The following is a 15,262-nucleotide window of genomic DNA, read 5'->3' as shown; positions in this document are numbered from 1 at the left end:
TGTACCGGCCGGGATGATCTTTCCAAACACCACCCGCTCCGTGACCCGGTCGGTCACTGAACGGCCGGTCTCTTACGCCATGTGAACATGGCCTAAAGCATTATTATTATTACCACCGTGTACCCCTCCTATTGCCAACTCAAATTGTCTGACTTGCTTCTGAATACGCTTGACAAAGGCCGGATTGGCCGAAACGTTGCACTTTTGTACCCTGATGTGTGAATAAACACACTTTATTTTGCATCGGATGCTGTGGGTATCCTTCTTCTACTACAGTTAAGTGCTCATATCAAGGATTGTGAGCCCTCCTGCGTGCATCCTATTTTTCTACTTGCGATCATTTTTGGAGCGTCTCCGAGGTGCTGTTGGAATCTTTTTGTTTTTGCTTCTGAATACGTCTGCCCTAATCCTCTGTTAGTCCAACTACGATACCTGTCTCATCCTTTGTACTGCACTGACTCTCCTGCTGACAACCCTGCTTGTTGACTATACTCAGCTTGTTCTCTGGTGCCTTGCCCTGACTTTGCCTGGTTCTTGGGAACCAGCTGCTCCTCACACTGGGATCACACTTGTGGAGTGAACTGGTGCCCTCTAGTCACAGAAATCCGACTTCCACATCCTAGAGTGGGATAAGAGGTGAAGACTAGAGATGAGCGAACTTGCCGGATTTCTGGTTCGTACGAACCAGAAATCTCTGCATCTGACTCCCGCTGTCTGCCGGCTCCATGCAGCGTAAGGAACGCCTAGAAAACTGGGATACAGCCTATGGCATAGGCTGTATCCCAGTTTTCCAGGCGTTCCTTAGGCTGTATCCACCCGCTGCACGGAGCCGACAGACAGCGGGAGTCAGATGCCGAGATTTCTGGTTCGTAAGAACCAGAAATCCGGCAGGTTCGCTCATCTCTAGTGAAGACCTAGAGGGAACTTAGACACTGCTCCCTGGTGTGGCCCAAAACCAAACCACTTGAGTAGCTCAGAGGGTTAAAAGATCTCCCTTCTGTAGTCACAAGGCTATTTTCCCACCTCCCTACCTCATTTTGTATCTATTCATTCATTAGCAAGGCAAAGCCGTCTACATCCCAGAGAAGCTGAGTAAAGACAAGTTTGCAATTCCCATTATAGTCTATGGAGAAGGGGCCTATGAGCATGAGTGAGCAGAAAGAGGAGAAAAGCATCCCCTTTGTGGCCACAAAAAAACACTGGATTGACATGTTAGACTGCCCGGTGCTGGTCTGGGAACTTCAGAAGCTTCTTTTTTACAGTGAGGATAGGATTGTAGTATAGCTCTGCTCCTCATGTACATTAATAGGACAGCTTATCCAAAAAAGTCCCCTGAAATGACAAAGCTACCAGGAAAAAGGTCCACGCATTCTGCTGCGCAGCGCGCCTGGAAAGTCCCGGAATCCTGCTACACCCAGATAACCAAAAACTGGGGGTAGAATTACCCAGCTAGGATGTGGATCTCGCAACTAGGGGGCATAAGGCGGTTCAGAGCCACTACTGGCATCTGTGAGTACGAGCATCATCTTATCTCTACCTCTAAACTTGTTCCGGCAGAGCACATTCACTACATTTGGCAGGGCTTCTCTGGCAACTCCTCTCCTCTTCTTCTTCTTTAGCAAAGTACCTTCTACGTCTACAAGCACTGGTTATCTCTGTGTCAGCACTAAAGTCATGTGTCAAGATTTGCACTATTGTTTCACGTGTATTGTTGAACCTGAACCTTCCTTCAGTAAAGTGTTCTATTTTTGACTCTGACATACTCTGTTAGCACCTGCACCCACACACTCCACCATATTGTTGGGTTGTTTCCCCTTTCTGTGAGTGGCGGTACCAACTACCTGGGTGGGTCTGCTATCACTCCAGACTACTTCATGTCCACCCTGAATCCCCTTCCCTAGCAGTCACGCAACCCTCTGTAATGCTCAACGTGGCCTTCAAAGCCTGTGTTGTACCATCCAGGACCCATAAATTTGAGCATGAGCTCCTCTATCTCTGTACAAGAGATATGGTGATTAACCCCTTAACGACCGCGGGCGTATATTTATGCCCTGCGGCCGCCTCGGGGAGTTCAGAGTGGGGCCGCGCTGCGGTCCTGGGTGGCACATGTAGCTCGGGACCGCGGCTGAATCCTTTATGCAGCCTCATCCCCGGTGTCTGGGTAAAAACAAATACCCCCTAAATAAACAGAATGCATTTTTTGCCTACTTTGCCTGTCATTGCAAAGTACAATTAGTGCTGCAAAAAAAAAGGGCTTGTGGGTTTCTAGGTGAAAAAAATGCAAGTGCTATGGCCTTTTAAGCACAAGGAGGATAAAAACGGAAGTGCAAAAATCGAAATTGGCTCTGTTTTTAAAGGGTTAATAAAGGCCCTTTATTTGGTGAAAAAACTTTTGGGTCTTCTTTTCTTTATGTCTCATTGTCTCTTATTTGTCATATAACAGGAGTTTATATAGAATACTCATAGCTCCTCTACTGTGGGTGTCTCCAGCTGCAGCCAATGGTGGAGGATACACTTTTTGCTGCAAGGCTAACTATATGCAGCATTTTGGCCCCTGTGTGGCCCATTGATAAACCTGGTTGGTCTAGTGTGAAGTCATAAAAGATTAGATTGTGTGGTTTCAGTACCTCGGCCTCCCACACTTGTTTAATGTAACTCTGTAACAGCTGTCTTAAGGTTTGCATCTGGGGGCATTGCCATAAGGCATGCATTAAGTTTGCCTTGGACAGTGAAAATCAAAACTTGCATGTAAAAATTGCATAAAACACGCAGTGATAAAAACGCAGCGATACGGTACGTGTGAAGCTACCCTAAAGGAGAAGTCCAACTGTTTTGAAAATCTGGCATCCGTTAGAGGGGAATCTCATTACAAGTATGGACTTACCTCTTCCCTGTCCCCACGGTGAGTGGCGGGTCCAGCCTCAGGGTTCTTGCCAGTATCTCCAGTCAAGACCCGGCTGATTAACTGGCCACTAAACCAGTCACTGGGACAGGACTCCGCTCCAGTCACTAATTGGCTGAGCAGCCACTCCATCAGCCAGGGCAGTCATTTTCCCACAAGTCGTGGGGGTCCCAAAGCTGCGGGTACGGGGAGAGGTAAGTTCGTACTTGTTATCAAATTCCCCCATGCCGGATTTTCAAAACGACCAGACTTCTCCTTTAAAGGATTACACACACTGGTTTGTGATAGATGTGAGAGATGATCTTAAAATCAGGGTTGCAGTACCAGCCTACACCACTAAATATCACTCTATCAATTAGAAACTACCCAAAAATAAAATTGTATACAATAGGAAAAGACAATGGGCTTAGTTCATAAAAATACAAAGAATTTTTATTATATATAGTAGGTACCAATACATAAACAACATTTACAGTATAAAATGAAGTTAAAAAGTATGACCACAGTAAAAACACATATAAGGTGTCAGCAATAAGTTATTTTACCCATAGCAATTTTTCAATATGGGAATATATCTATAAGGTGCACAAAATCACGTACTGCCCTACTACTGCCTCTGTTTCATTCAACATATAGGCAACCAAAGCCAAATGGCCATTGTAATATTTAGAGCTTATTGCACCTACCCATATTGTCCGACACCACACAAGCCGTTCCTACGTACGTTTCGCTGTTGCACGCTTCCTCGGGGTAAAATAACTTATTGCTGACACCTGTCTTATATGTGTTTTTACTGTGGTCATACTTTTTAACTTCATTTTATACTGTAAATGTTGTTTATGTATTGGTACCTACTATATATAATAAAAATTCTTTGTATTTTTATGAACTAAGCCCATTGTCTTTTCCTTTAAAGGAGAAGTCCAGCAAAAATTTTCATTGAAGTATTGTATTGCCCGCCAAAAGTTATACAAATCACCAATATACACTTATTACGGGAAATGCTTATGAAGTGCTTTTTTCCCTGCACTTACTACTGCATCAAGGCTTCACTTCCTGGATAAAATAGTGATGTCACGACCCGACTCCAGAGCTGTGCGGGCTGTGGCTGCTGGAGAGGATGATGGCAGAGGGATGCTCAGTGTCCCCTCCAGTGCCCTGTGCACTTAGTGTCCCCTGCCATCATCCTCTCCAGCAGCCACAGCTCGCACAGCTCTGGGAGTCGGGTCGTGACATCACCATTTTATCCAGGAAATGACATCACCATTTTATCCAGGAAGTGAAGCCTTGATGCAGTAGTAAGTGCAGGGAAAAGGCACTTTATGTGCATTTCCTGTAATAAGTGTATATTGGTGATTTTAGGGGGCAATACAATACTTTAATAAAAAGTTTCGCCAGACTTTACCTTTATGTTTTCCATAAAATATGCAGTGAAAAAAAACAACTTATTTTGGCATTAACATTAAAATAGAAAAGTCATTTTTCAAATGTGTGTGTGTGTGTGTGTGTGTGGGGGGGGGGGGGGGGGTGTTGGGTTTTCACAATAATAAATATGTTTATTTTTTATTTGAAAAATAGTAAAAGGCGGGTGATTTACACTTGAGTTTACATCCCTTGTTTACGTCTATTATATAGATACATACAGTTTATAACAATATCCGGCTATTCTGTCTGTACATTGGAGGGCCACACTCATATATATTTGAGTACACTTGAATACGCCAGTTAGTCACATCATGCTGCCCGCCTGCCCATTTTGGGGCCAGATACTTTGATGCCCATGTGTATGCCAACCACTGGGTACTTTTGGCTGTTTTCTACTGCATTCTCCTCAGGACACTTTATTTATTTAGGGGTAAATTAAGATCAGTATATACTTTCTGTAAGAAAAAGTGCTCATATTCAAAAAGAAAAATCCTCTAAGAAACCAGCAGCAGCAGCGTATTACATGCTCATTTACACGCAAGCAACAAGTCCTTCCCTCACACAGTCTGCACTATGACCCCTCCTACACATGTGATCGATCACATGGTCACAACCTCACCACAGCCTCACAGTCTCTAGGATTCAGCATGGTAGCATCTACCATGAGCCTAATGTAAGACGGAACAGAAAGACTACATCTCCCACAATTCCATGCGACGCCGTTCTTTTGATTGTTCCTGTTGCCTGGGTAACAGAGGGAAGATGGCAGTGTGCGTCTGATCTGTTGCAAGTGAGGAGAGCGGCGGATGGATGGCGTAGTTTAACCCGGGGCTCCTGACAGTCTGACGTCTCCCATCCGACAGCAGAAGGCGTGCAGAGCGGGATCCCGGCAGGTATATGACGTCACAGAGCCTTTGCTGCTGATTGCCTGCTCCTGTGTATACAGTGCTGCTCGTCTACCTAGTGACGTCAGAGTTGTGCCCCCAGTCTCCCCAGCACTAGAAGGGCAGGGGCTTATGTGGCTTAGCTGACTATTATCACAAACTTTACTGATATGATCTGCTGATTCGTCAATGTGAGATGTGATTGTGCCTCATCCCCTAGTGACCTGTACATGTATAGCTAAGTGTAGACAGGTCTGCCATGGCGGTGACATAAGCTGGCGCTCCTCTTATCCTCTTATCTGGCTCAGCGCAGGTGACAGGACAGCCTGACCCTCTAAGCCCTTCTGCCCATCTTACCATTATGTGGTCGGTGCTAATATAGCTAGGCCACTTACCTATTTATATTATGATAAAATTGTCTAAAAAACTCGGCTGCATGGAAGTGTCATGCACTGATACAGCAGGAGTTATCTGTCTCTGACTTTCAGTGCTACCATATATACCCAATAGCACATGAAACGTGATAAAGCATGCTATTATATGTTGTCAAAAAACCCACATCCACATATTAGGGCCCACTCACACTATGGAATCCGTGCAGAATCATGCAGGCTGCCCAACTTTTTACTTTAAATCTTTTTATTATGAAAAAAAGAATAATGGCAAAAGAATAAGGCTGCACAGATCTAACACAGCATAGCACAAGTCAATGAGGCAAAGCAGCCTAGCAGTTAAAGAGATGTTACCATAATAATAATATGTTCTATCTTCATATTTATGTCAACAATAGTTACATAGGATCAACAAGAAGAAAAGAGGGGCTGCCCAAGTTGATGGCTGTGCATGGCCCTGCAGTTCCTGACAGCTGAGTGGGCCACCCCACCCCAAAGCCTGCCCAACCCCCCCACCCGGTAGAGCCCTGGATACTTACTGGCTTCTGGAGTGGGACTTGCAGGAGGGTTAAGTATCAGGAGCTCTATCGGGGTGTAAGGGGTGAAAGGTTTCCTTTAAAGGGGTAGTGCAGTGCTACATATTTATTCACTAAATAACACACATTACAAGGTTATACAACTATGTAATGTGTGTTATTTTAGTAAATGGCCCCCTTCCCCGTGTCCCCCCCCACCCCCGGAAGTGTGGTGCATTATACTCACATAATCACTGTCGACCCCGGCCGCCATCTTGGGTTGATCGCGTCATCTTCTAAAGGCTGGCTGGACCGCTCCAGCCCTCCCTTATGCCAGCCCCCCCTCTGGCGCATCATCAGCTGCTCAGCCGCGATTGGCTGAGCATAGGTATGCTCAGCCAATCGCGGCTGAGCAGCTGATGGCGCGCTGGAGGAAGGCCGGCATGAGGGAGGGCTGGAGCTGTCTGAATTTCTTTCTGAATTTCAAAGAATACTTGAAAGTAATAAGTTAAGAGAATTGTTTGCAATCACAGATTCCCACTATACCAGCTATGTGCACACCATATGACTGTAAACCGTAAAGAAGTTTGTAAGGATGTGTTCACATACTTATTGTCCCTTTGGATAACTCCATCTTGGATATGTGACAGAAATCCAAGGCATACCCTTAGATTTATTTGACACCTTTCTTACTTGTCTACACTTCTCCTAGCCCTAGATTCAAACTTTTGCAAATGATCCCAGTTTTACATCATGGCATCCGCCTGGGAAATGACGTCTCCCAGCATGGATTGCACCTCAGAAGCAATTGCCAGGTACCCGCTCCTGTCTTGTAGTTTCTGCTCACCACTGGCTCAATCTGCTTCTACTTGGCACGGTAAACACAGGGGGAAATTTATCAAGAGCTTTGCGCCTATTTTTAAGTAAATAATTGGATTTTTCTTCCATTTTTGGTCTAAGTTCTATTCTTGAACCAGTATTCGACAGGTGAATATTTTTTAGATTCAACTTTTTTTTAATGTGCCGGATTTCAGGATTCACCCCAAAGTTCACATAATCCGTTATTGGTGCCCAATTTATCATTTGCGACTTTTTAAAAAGTTACACAAACAGGTGCAGACTTACCTCTGGTCAGTACCAGGTGAATTTGGTTGTGACTTTTTTTTTTTTTTTTTTTTACTTTTTTTGTGACAATTTTGAAATGTTTTACTTAGATACATTCACTATGGCAGTACTACATTTTAACAAATCGGTCACAAGATATTGGAACAAAAAATACACCAATCCTTATTAGAAGAGTCAAACAAATTAGACTTCTAAGTAAATGTGTCCCCCTCAGTGTCTATCTGTCTTTCTGTTTAGCTATTCATCCACATACATAGATTTAAGAAAATGAAATGAAACAACAGGGTGTCTTTCCCCTATACTACTCAGGAGAGGCTTTTGTTTCCCCGCCCCTTGGCCAGGTGATCACTGTGTGATGTCAGTGGTCGGCGGGGTTACAGGTGAGGTATTACAGCTTGCGCTGCAACATAAAACAGAGATCATGGAACTTCTGTCTCAGAAGGGGGGGGGGGGTACAGAGAGGTGGAGACAGAGTGGACCAAGACATCAGGATTTTCCTCAGCTTCAAGTAGTCAGGATGTGCTGCAGACAACCAGACCTATTCATGTCATAGAAACCTATCACAAACAATCTCACAAACATGGATTCCCATTGAAAGTAAAAATCAGACACATTTTTGTCAAATAGCAACTGATTACAGTTTGACGTTCATTTCTCAGAATGAGCTGTGATTGGTTGTCTGGGGCAAAAATTTGTCTGTTACATAGGACAGACTAATAAATCTGGGCCTATGTGTGGATTGGAGATAGAACTCACAAAGGTTTCTATGCAGATTCTGCGCTGGGAGAACATGTCTTTAACCCCTTCAAGACAGAGTCCCTTGATGCACAAAAGTCCGGGTCAAATTAGGGCAATGTTCCTCCTCGCCTTCTAAGAGCCATAGCGCTTTTATTTTTCCACCTACAGGGCTGGTTGAGGTGTCATTTATTGCGCCATGATCTCTAGTTTTTATTAATATCATATTGGTGTAACAGAAAAATTTTAATTGCTCTTTATTAATTTTTTGGTGAAATATAATTTAATAAAATCTGCAATCCTGGTGCATTTTTTGTTTCCGTTTCCGCCGTTCACCGCGCCGGAACAATAGTGTTATATTTTAATAGATCGGACAATTCCGCACGCTACAATATGTAATATGTTTATTTATTTATTTTATTTTTTTATTTTTATAATAGGCAAAGAGGGTCTTTTAAACTTTTATTGGGAGGGGGTTTAAAAGGTTTTTTTTTAATACTTTAAAAACTTTTTTTATTACACTTTTTTTTTACACTTTTATTCACTGTAAAATATGCAATCATTAGATTGCATATACTGGTGTATGCTATGCCATAGCATAGCACAGATCAGTGTTATCTGCGATCTATGTATAGAGCCTGCCTGAGGGCAGACTCTATACATGGATCGCCAAACCGAGAGGACAGAGGTAAGAAGCTTACCCCCGATCTGTCACTGAGCACCTTAAACACTGCGATCGGTGTAGATCGCAGCGTTTAAGGGGTTAATGAGACTCTCATTACCTCTGGCCCAGACACAGATGTGAGCAGGATCGCTTTCTCTGCAGTAATCTCGCTCACATCAGAAAGCCCCCATCAGTGTAGGAACATATATATTCCTACTGTACGGGGTATGTGCAGTAGGAACATATATACAGATTACTGATGTGAAGGGGTTAAGGATGCATCACCTCAGTATAGAGAGTGCTGCTTGTATACATTGAATGGTTGATGCTTTTATATACACAAGGTTTTGATGTGCATCTTTCCTGCAGGGCTCTCCTCTCTCTTTGGCAGATTAGTATTATGTTGCATCTAGATGTATTCAGATGTCACAATTGCAAGGACATTTCTTTACTACCTAATCTGCACCCATTCACTAAAACAATTCATTAAAACAGTGTCACAACTATGGGAATTTAGGCAGGATTTGTAGCTTTTCTCAGGATCTGCAGTAACCTATCACAGTAGCAGTTGTAGCATGGTTTTCCTATTAGCAATAAGAGCCAGCTAACTGTGTCCCCCCCAGTAGGTACAATTGTGTCCCCCCCGAACAATAACCATAGTAGTGTGCCCTATGTCTTCACAACAGTGCCGTGCATCTTCTCTTCCCTAACAGTCACAGCAGTGCCGTGCTTCTTCTCTTCCCTAACAGTCACAGCAGTGCCGTGCTTCTCTTCCCTAACAGTCACAGCAGTGCCGTGCTTCTTCTCTTCCCTATCAGGCATAGCAGCCCTGGCTGTGGTAAATTGTTTGCTTTGATTCCTGCTGACACTAGTATGGTGTATGGAGCCTTAATTTCAGGCAAAGCTTCAAAGAAAAAGTTTGCAAATCATCTGAAATGAAAGCTCTCATACTTCCCAAACCACTGTCCTCCCCCATCTGTAGAAGGCTATTTTAGGTTCTTAACCCTTGTTGATACAGAGCAGGGTATTGGCTGGCTAGAGACTTGCAATTGAGGTAGGGGCTATGATTCTAGGCGCCCTCTAAATGGTGTGATAAGTGGGTCTACATGAAAGAACAATGGGCATCGACATTGGCGCTTGCATGCAATGCATTTACAAGGCACAATCAACCACGTGGCCGGGCCGCATAAATGATTGACATATTTGGTGAGTGTGAGGAACAGTTACAGTGTTAAAACCATGTACGGCAATGTAAAGCAATGTGTGTTTTCACATTACCTACATACTGTTCACCAAACCTCTGTTTTTTAAATGGATGATGCAGCCAAGTGGGTGACTATAACCTTATATTCCCTTTATCTTCTCTTACAGGGTCTGCAGCTATGTCACTTTTTAAAGCCCGGGATTGGTGGTCCGCTACACTGGGAGAGAATGAAGAATTTGACCAAGGATGTTTGTCCGTAGCTGACGTAGATAACAGTGGTTCAGGACAAGGTAAATTGCTATCAGTTTAGTATAATATTGTTTTCTTGCATATAAAGATGTTTAAATTGTCCCTGTCATTTGAAAAAAACTTGTCTGAAGTGTTAATTGACCTTGATGTTCAGACACCCACCAATTTTTACATATAGCCAGGAAAACGCACTGCTAAGTAGTCTCTAAGAGATTATTTAATCTGGGCCTTTTCCTTTTTTTTATGTGTTTTTGCTGTGATTTCAGCAAAAAAAAATCACTTTTTTAATATTATTTGCGCAACTGTTAGCATTTATTTTTGACGTCTTCATTTTCATTTTTGAAAAGGATAAAATTGAAATGAATGTTAAATGAATAAATGAATAAATTAAAGGTGCCTTATGCCATGAAACAGATTTAGTTTCCCATTTTCCTACATATGCCTAAAATATTCCTAAAATATGTATAAATTGCAATACTTTTCTTTTTCACAATGTGGGTCAAATTGAATCTGTTAGACTGTGTTGGAACTGGCCCAGTGTATGCCAAAAGTTTGGATTGTTATCTTGGTGTCTACTCTTTATTTCTCCAGACAAAATCATTGTTGGGAGCTTCAGTGGATTCCTCCGCATATTCTCTCCTCATCCATCCAAAGCTGGGGATGGAATTCAGGCTGAAGATTTGCTGCTTGAGGTTCAGCTACGTGATCCAGTCCTCCAAGTAGAAGTGGGAAAGTTTGTTTCGTAAGTATGACGTGTAAATCTGACACCACTAATTTGAATACGATTGTCATTTTTATTTTTTTTACTATATAAAAGTCTAAATGCACATAGGCTGTTGCTTTGCCTTTATACATAGGTGTCATGATGACTTCAGCTGACTAGGTGACCGTTGCCTAGCTATATGTTCCAGCTCTCTTGGTGTTTCTGCAGCACCAAGTGCTATCACAATTCTAAGTGTATTCTTCTTTATGCCATGTTTACACCTGATTAGTGATGGATTATTGAATTTTATGAATTGTACAATTCTTTTCCCCTCAAAACCCCAAAGGATATGTTAACAGAAAACCCGCTAGTATACTAGTAACTGGCGGTGGTTGCTATGTCTATTTCTTTGTGGGATTCAATACATGCCTAAGGTGAATAAGTCCGTCATTGATCAATAATGGGGTTGAAACATTTTTTTGTTGATGTCTTTGATTTATGGCTTATGATATATACTGTATATGTACAGTATATTTATTTCTTAATTTGATTAGTGCCTACAATGTACAGCTTTTTTTTTGCATATACTAACGTATGGTTTGGTAAATCAAGAGACAATGAGAAGATGTGTGCCTCTATTGTGTTTGCCTTGTTCTTAAATCACATTAAGATGATTCAGTCCTAAGCTTCTTATATTAGAACAAGATAATCCAAAGGACTCTATTGCTTCCCACTTGGCAGGATAAAGTGCAGGTAAAAAAAAAGTGTATGTATTGTTCTGCCAGTCCATTTAACATCTAGCTGCCTGTTAACTAGTTACTGGCCCTGATTTACTAATGCGTAACGCTGAAAAGTAGGCGTTGCAAAAAAATGGCTTGTCCCCTTAAAACCCGCCCTAACCAACATAATTATTAAACAAAGTGTAATTTTTTTGAAAAATCAGCCACCCCTAGTGTGGCAGTAAGGTTGGGTACTAGTTTTGTTTTGTAAAAACCTTCCAGATTTGCTAAGAACAATCAGACACATTAGTAAATCTGTCAGTTTGTGAAACTAAAACCCTGAAGTGTAGGTTTCTTGAAAACCAGACAATTTAAGTAAATCATGGCCACTGTGTTTAGTGTCCGATTTAGGTGAAATTTTCAGAGTTTTATGAAAAGTAAAATTAAAGGGTTTTCTCGACAATGAAACTTTCAACTGTCTTGCATGCTTTCTTTTTATGCTTTAAACGCAAGCTTTCTACTCTCTAGCTTTCTCCCACTAAACCTTCATGACTATAACCTTTCCCACATATTTGAAGAGAAATACAGTTGGCTGAATTCCCTGCTAGAGTGTATACAGGAACAGAAAGTCTGTTACTGGATGTATGCTAGACAGGAAGTTGGGCTAATCGGGACACTCGACAGTTTGCATTAAAAGCAGAAGGAATTTTCTATAAAAGGCGAAATTTCATAAGTCACAACCTCACCAGACATTTATGACCTTTCAGTGCCTCTTCCTGGTATTTTGATGAGGACATCAGAGGTACTCTGGGTAAATATCTACCTAGTCATGTATAACTCTCGTGCTCTGTCAAACTATACAAAACATAGAGAAAACAATGTTGGTCCATTTTCACATAGTTAAGTACACTTTAGTATGTTCTTGTTCATATTAATGCTTTAGTTTAAGTTATAGAGTCAAGCTCTCAAACCTTTTCTTTTATTACTATTACTGGTATAGTTCAACACTTTAAATATTCTTGACAAACTTATCGTGATGAAGAGGAACACCAGAAATATTCAAAAAAAATTACTTCTGGACAATTTTTCCATATTTTTTCCTCACATTTTACATCAGACTCATCTTCTCTGGAGATATACTTTAATGTGATATTTGTTATTCCTATTATCTTCTGGTATGACTTTCTGACATATACAAAAGATATAGGATTTTCATCTCTTAAACAAACTTATGTATAAAATATTAACATTTTTTTTTTAAAGCAGAAAATAATAAGAGACAACAGAAGGGTAGTAAAATACCTTTATTTACCAATATATGTTTTTTTTTTTTTTTTTTGTAATTAGTGTTTATTCAAAGTTTTTAAGAGAGTAACAGGAAAAGAGAAAAGGCACATTATATATTCCAACAAAGAGATAGTGGCATAATCACATTTAAGACCATATCTCTCTAACCACATGTACTCCCCGACAAAGATCAGTGAGCTATTCGCATAAACTGTAAAAGGAGAATATGAAACTACAAAAAAAAAAAAAAAAAGAGTTTTCAGGAAAAAGAAAAAGGAAAGAGGGGAAGGAATCGGAGAAAAAAGGGGGGGAAGGGGGGATGGAGAAAGTCCAGAAGGTAGGGAAAGAGCACCATGCCATCTCTAAGGCTTCAGAAAAAAGGAAAGCCTCTCTGAGTGTGTTCATGTTAGTCTTTGTGCAAAAGGTGGACTCACTTCATACAAGCTCCAGGGAAGCCACTGTTTCTCAACCTTAGAGTCCCGGGCCTGGTCCACCGCCATCAGGGACTCCATTCTAAACAGAAAATCCATTTTATGCACCCATTCAGTAATAGAAGGTGGAGCTGCCTCTTTCCAATGAAGTGGAATAACAGTACATGCTGCTGTCAAAAAGTGACACAGCAGTCCCTTCCTTACAGCGGAGACCGGGCCAGGGATCAAAGATAGTGACACCAAGCTTGGGTTTATCAGTTATCTGCGTGTAGATTTCAAAGACCGCCTGCCAGAATGGGCGCAGCACTGAACAATCCCACCAAATATGTAACATCGTGCGGACCAGTAGGATGCGATAGAGCTGAGAGAGAGTTTTACTTGGCGGAGAAGACTGTAGCAATAAGGACTCCAGGTCAGTGGCAGTCATCACCCTGATTCCTTCTGGAAACTGGAGCCAAAGATAAGCCTGGAGTTGTGCATACTCCAACAACGAAAGGGCCTGCTCGGGTCTAGTCAGCTTAAAGAGAACCAATCATGGCCGAAATTTTAAAAAAATGTTTTTGCTAATAAGCTGTAAATTAATATTTTATTAATATTTGTAATTGGAATTATTTTATTTTACTCCCGTGATTTTACAATATACACATTCTCTTTTCCTGTCTCGCGCCGGCTCTTTTTAAAAGAGCCGGCGCGAGACAGGAAGCTCCCGGCATGCCGAGCGGTGGGAAGGGCTCCCATGAGCCTTTGCCGCCGCTCTGTAAATACACAGTGATCCCGCGCTATACAGCGCGAGATCACTGTGTATGTCTATTCTAACTCGGCCTATTAGTATGTCCCTGAAGATACAGACTGCCTGTGCAGTCTGCATCTTATGCGTTTACCTAATCCTGATGACGTCACTGGTGCGTTCCAGCGCTGGAACGCAAGGGACGTAATCAAGATGGCGTCCGGCTTTGCTCACCGCTACAGAGGACCGGGTAAAGTATAAGATACAGACTGCACAGGCAGTCTATATCTTCAGAAATAAACTACATGAAGATACAGACTGCCTTTGCAGTCTGTATCTTATACTTTACCCAGTCCTCTGTAGCGGTGCAGTAAAGCCGGGCGCCATCTTGATTACGTCCCTTGCGTTCCAACGCTGGAACGCATCACTGTGACGTCATCAAGATGGCCGCCCCCGTCCTTACTGCTCCGCTTTACAGGATTAGGTAAAAGCATAAGATACAGACTGCACAGGCAGTCTGTATCTTCAGGAATAGACTTAGGGACAGATAATCTTTTATTATAGGGACAGTTAATTTTAGGTGATTGGTTCTCTTTAAGCTCCGAAAAAGACTGCAAAGAAGTAGATCCACTAAATACCTGTTGTATCCTGACAACGACCAACCGACTCAGACACCGACCAACCCAGAAACTTATCTCCGCCACAAGCTGGCGGGAAAGCTGGATTATCAAATAATGGGCTCATTATAAAAGGTCGATAAGACAGTCCCAAACGCGGCAGCATACCGTCCCAGAACCTGAGAAAGTTACTTGTCAAAAACGTAGCGGTGGTATATAGTGGGCATAACACAGGGTAGTGATTTTAAAGCCAAAGGTGTCAGTTCCGCCTCAATGCTGACCCACTGCTTAGTTTCAGGGCCATGGAACCAATCCACCACCTGTAACAAGAACGCTGCTCTGTAATAGAGAGTGAGATCAGGCAAGCCAGCCCCACCTTGTTGTAAGAGGCGCGTAAGAGCCTTATACTTTAGGCATGGTCTCAAAGAACCCCAAACAAACATTTTTGAGAGCCCCTGGAGTTGCTTCAGAAATGTGAGGGGGATATGCATGGGGATCGACTGGGAAAAATATAGGAAATGTGGCAGAATATCTATTTTTATTACGTTCATCCAACGAACCAGGATAACTGTGGGCGAAGGTAGAATATCAGCTCAGCCTTCCTCCGAGCCAGGAGAGGAACAAAGTTCAAGGCGAAAATCTGTGAGAGGTCAGAGGGAACGTTCACACCTAAGTATTTTATG

The 15,262-nt window shown here is 42.2% G+C and overlaps 1 protein-coding gene across 2 annotated transcripts in view; it reads left to right on the top strand.

Annotated features, from left to right (window-relative positions):
• The first annotated feature begins 4,939 nt into the window (after positions 1–4,939).
• Positions 4,940–15,262, top strand: part of BBS9 (Bardet-Biedl syndrome 9) — a 254,546-nt gene continuing 244,223 nt past the window's right edge. The window contains exons 1-3 of one of the 2 annotated variants that reach the window (XM_069958443.1): positions 4,940–5,220; positions 10,014–10,136; positions 10,687–10,837. In XM_069958443.1, coding sequence (XP_069814544.1) covers positions 10,025–10,136; positions 10,687–10,837 — 263 coding nt within the window. In that variant the 5' untranslated portion in view covers positions 4,940–5,220; positions 10,014–10,024. Of the gene's footprint in view, positions 5,221–10,013; positions 10,137–10,686; positions 10,838–11,497; positions 11,552–15,262 lie in introns of those variants that run through there. The other variant, XM_069958444.1, reaches the window with a different exon arrangement.

The sequence above is a fragment of the Dendropsophus ebraccatus genome, chromosome 2 (assembly GCF_027789765.1).
Source record: "Dendropsophus ebraccatus isolate aDenEbr1 chromosome 2, aDenEbr1.pat, whole genome shotgun sequence".
NCBI classification, from domain to species: domain Eukaryota; kingdom Metazoa; phylum Chordata; class Amphibia; order Anura; family Hylidae; genus Dendropsophus; species Dendropsophus ebraccatus.
Note: the sequence above shows the minus strand (reverse complement) of the source record. Positions and strands in the feature narration are given on the sequence as shown.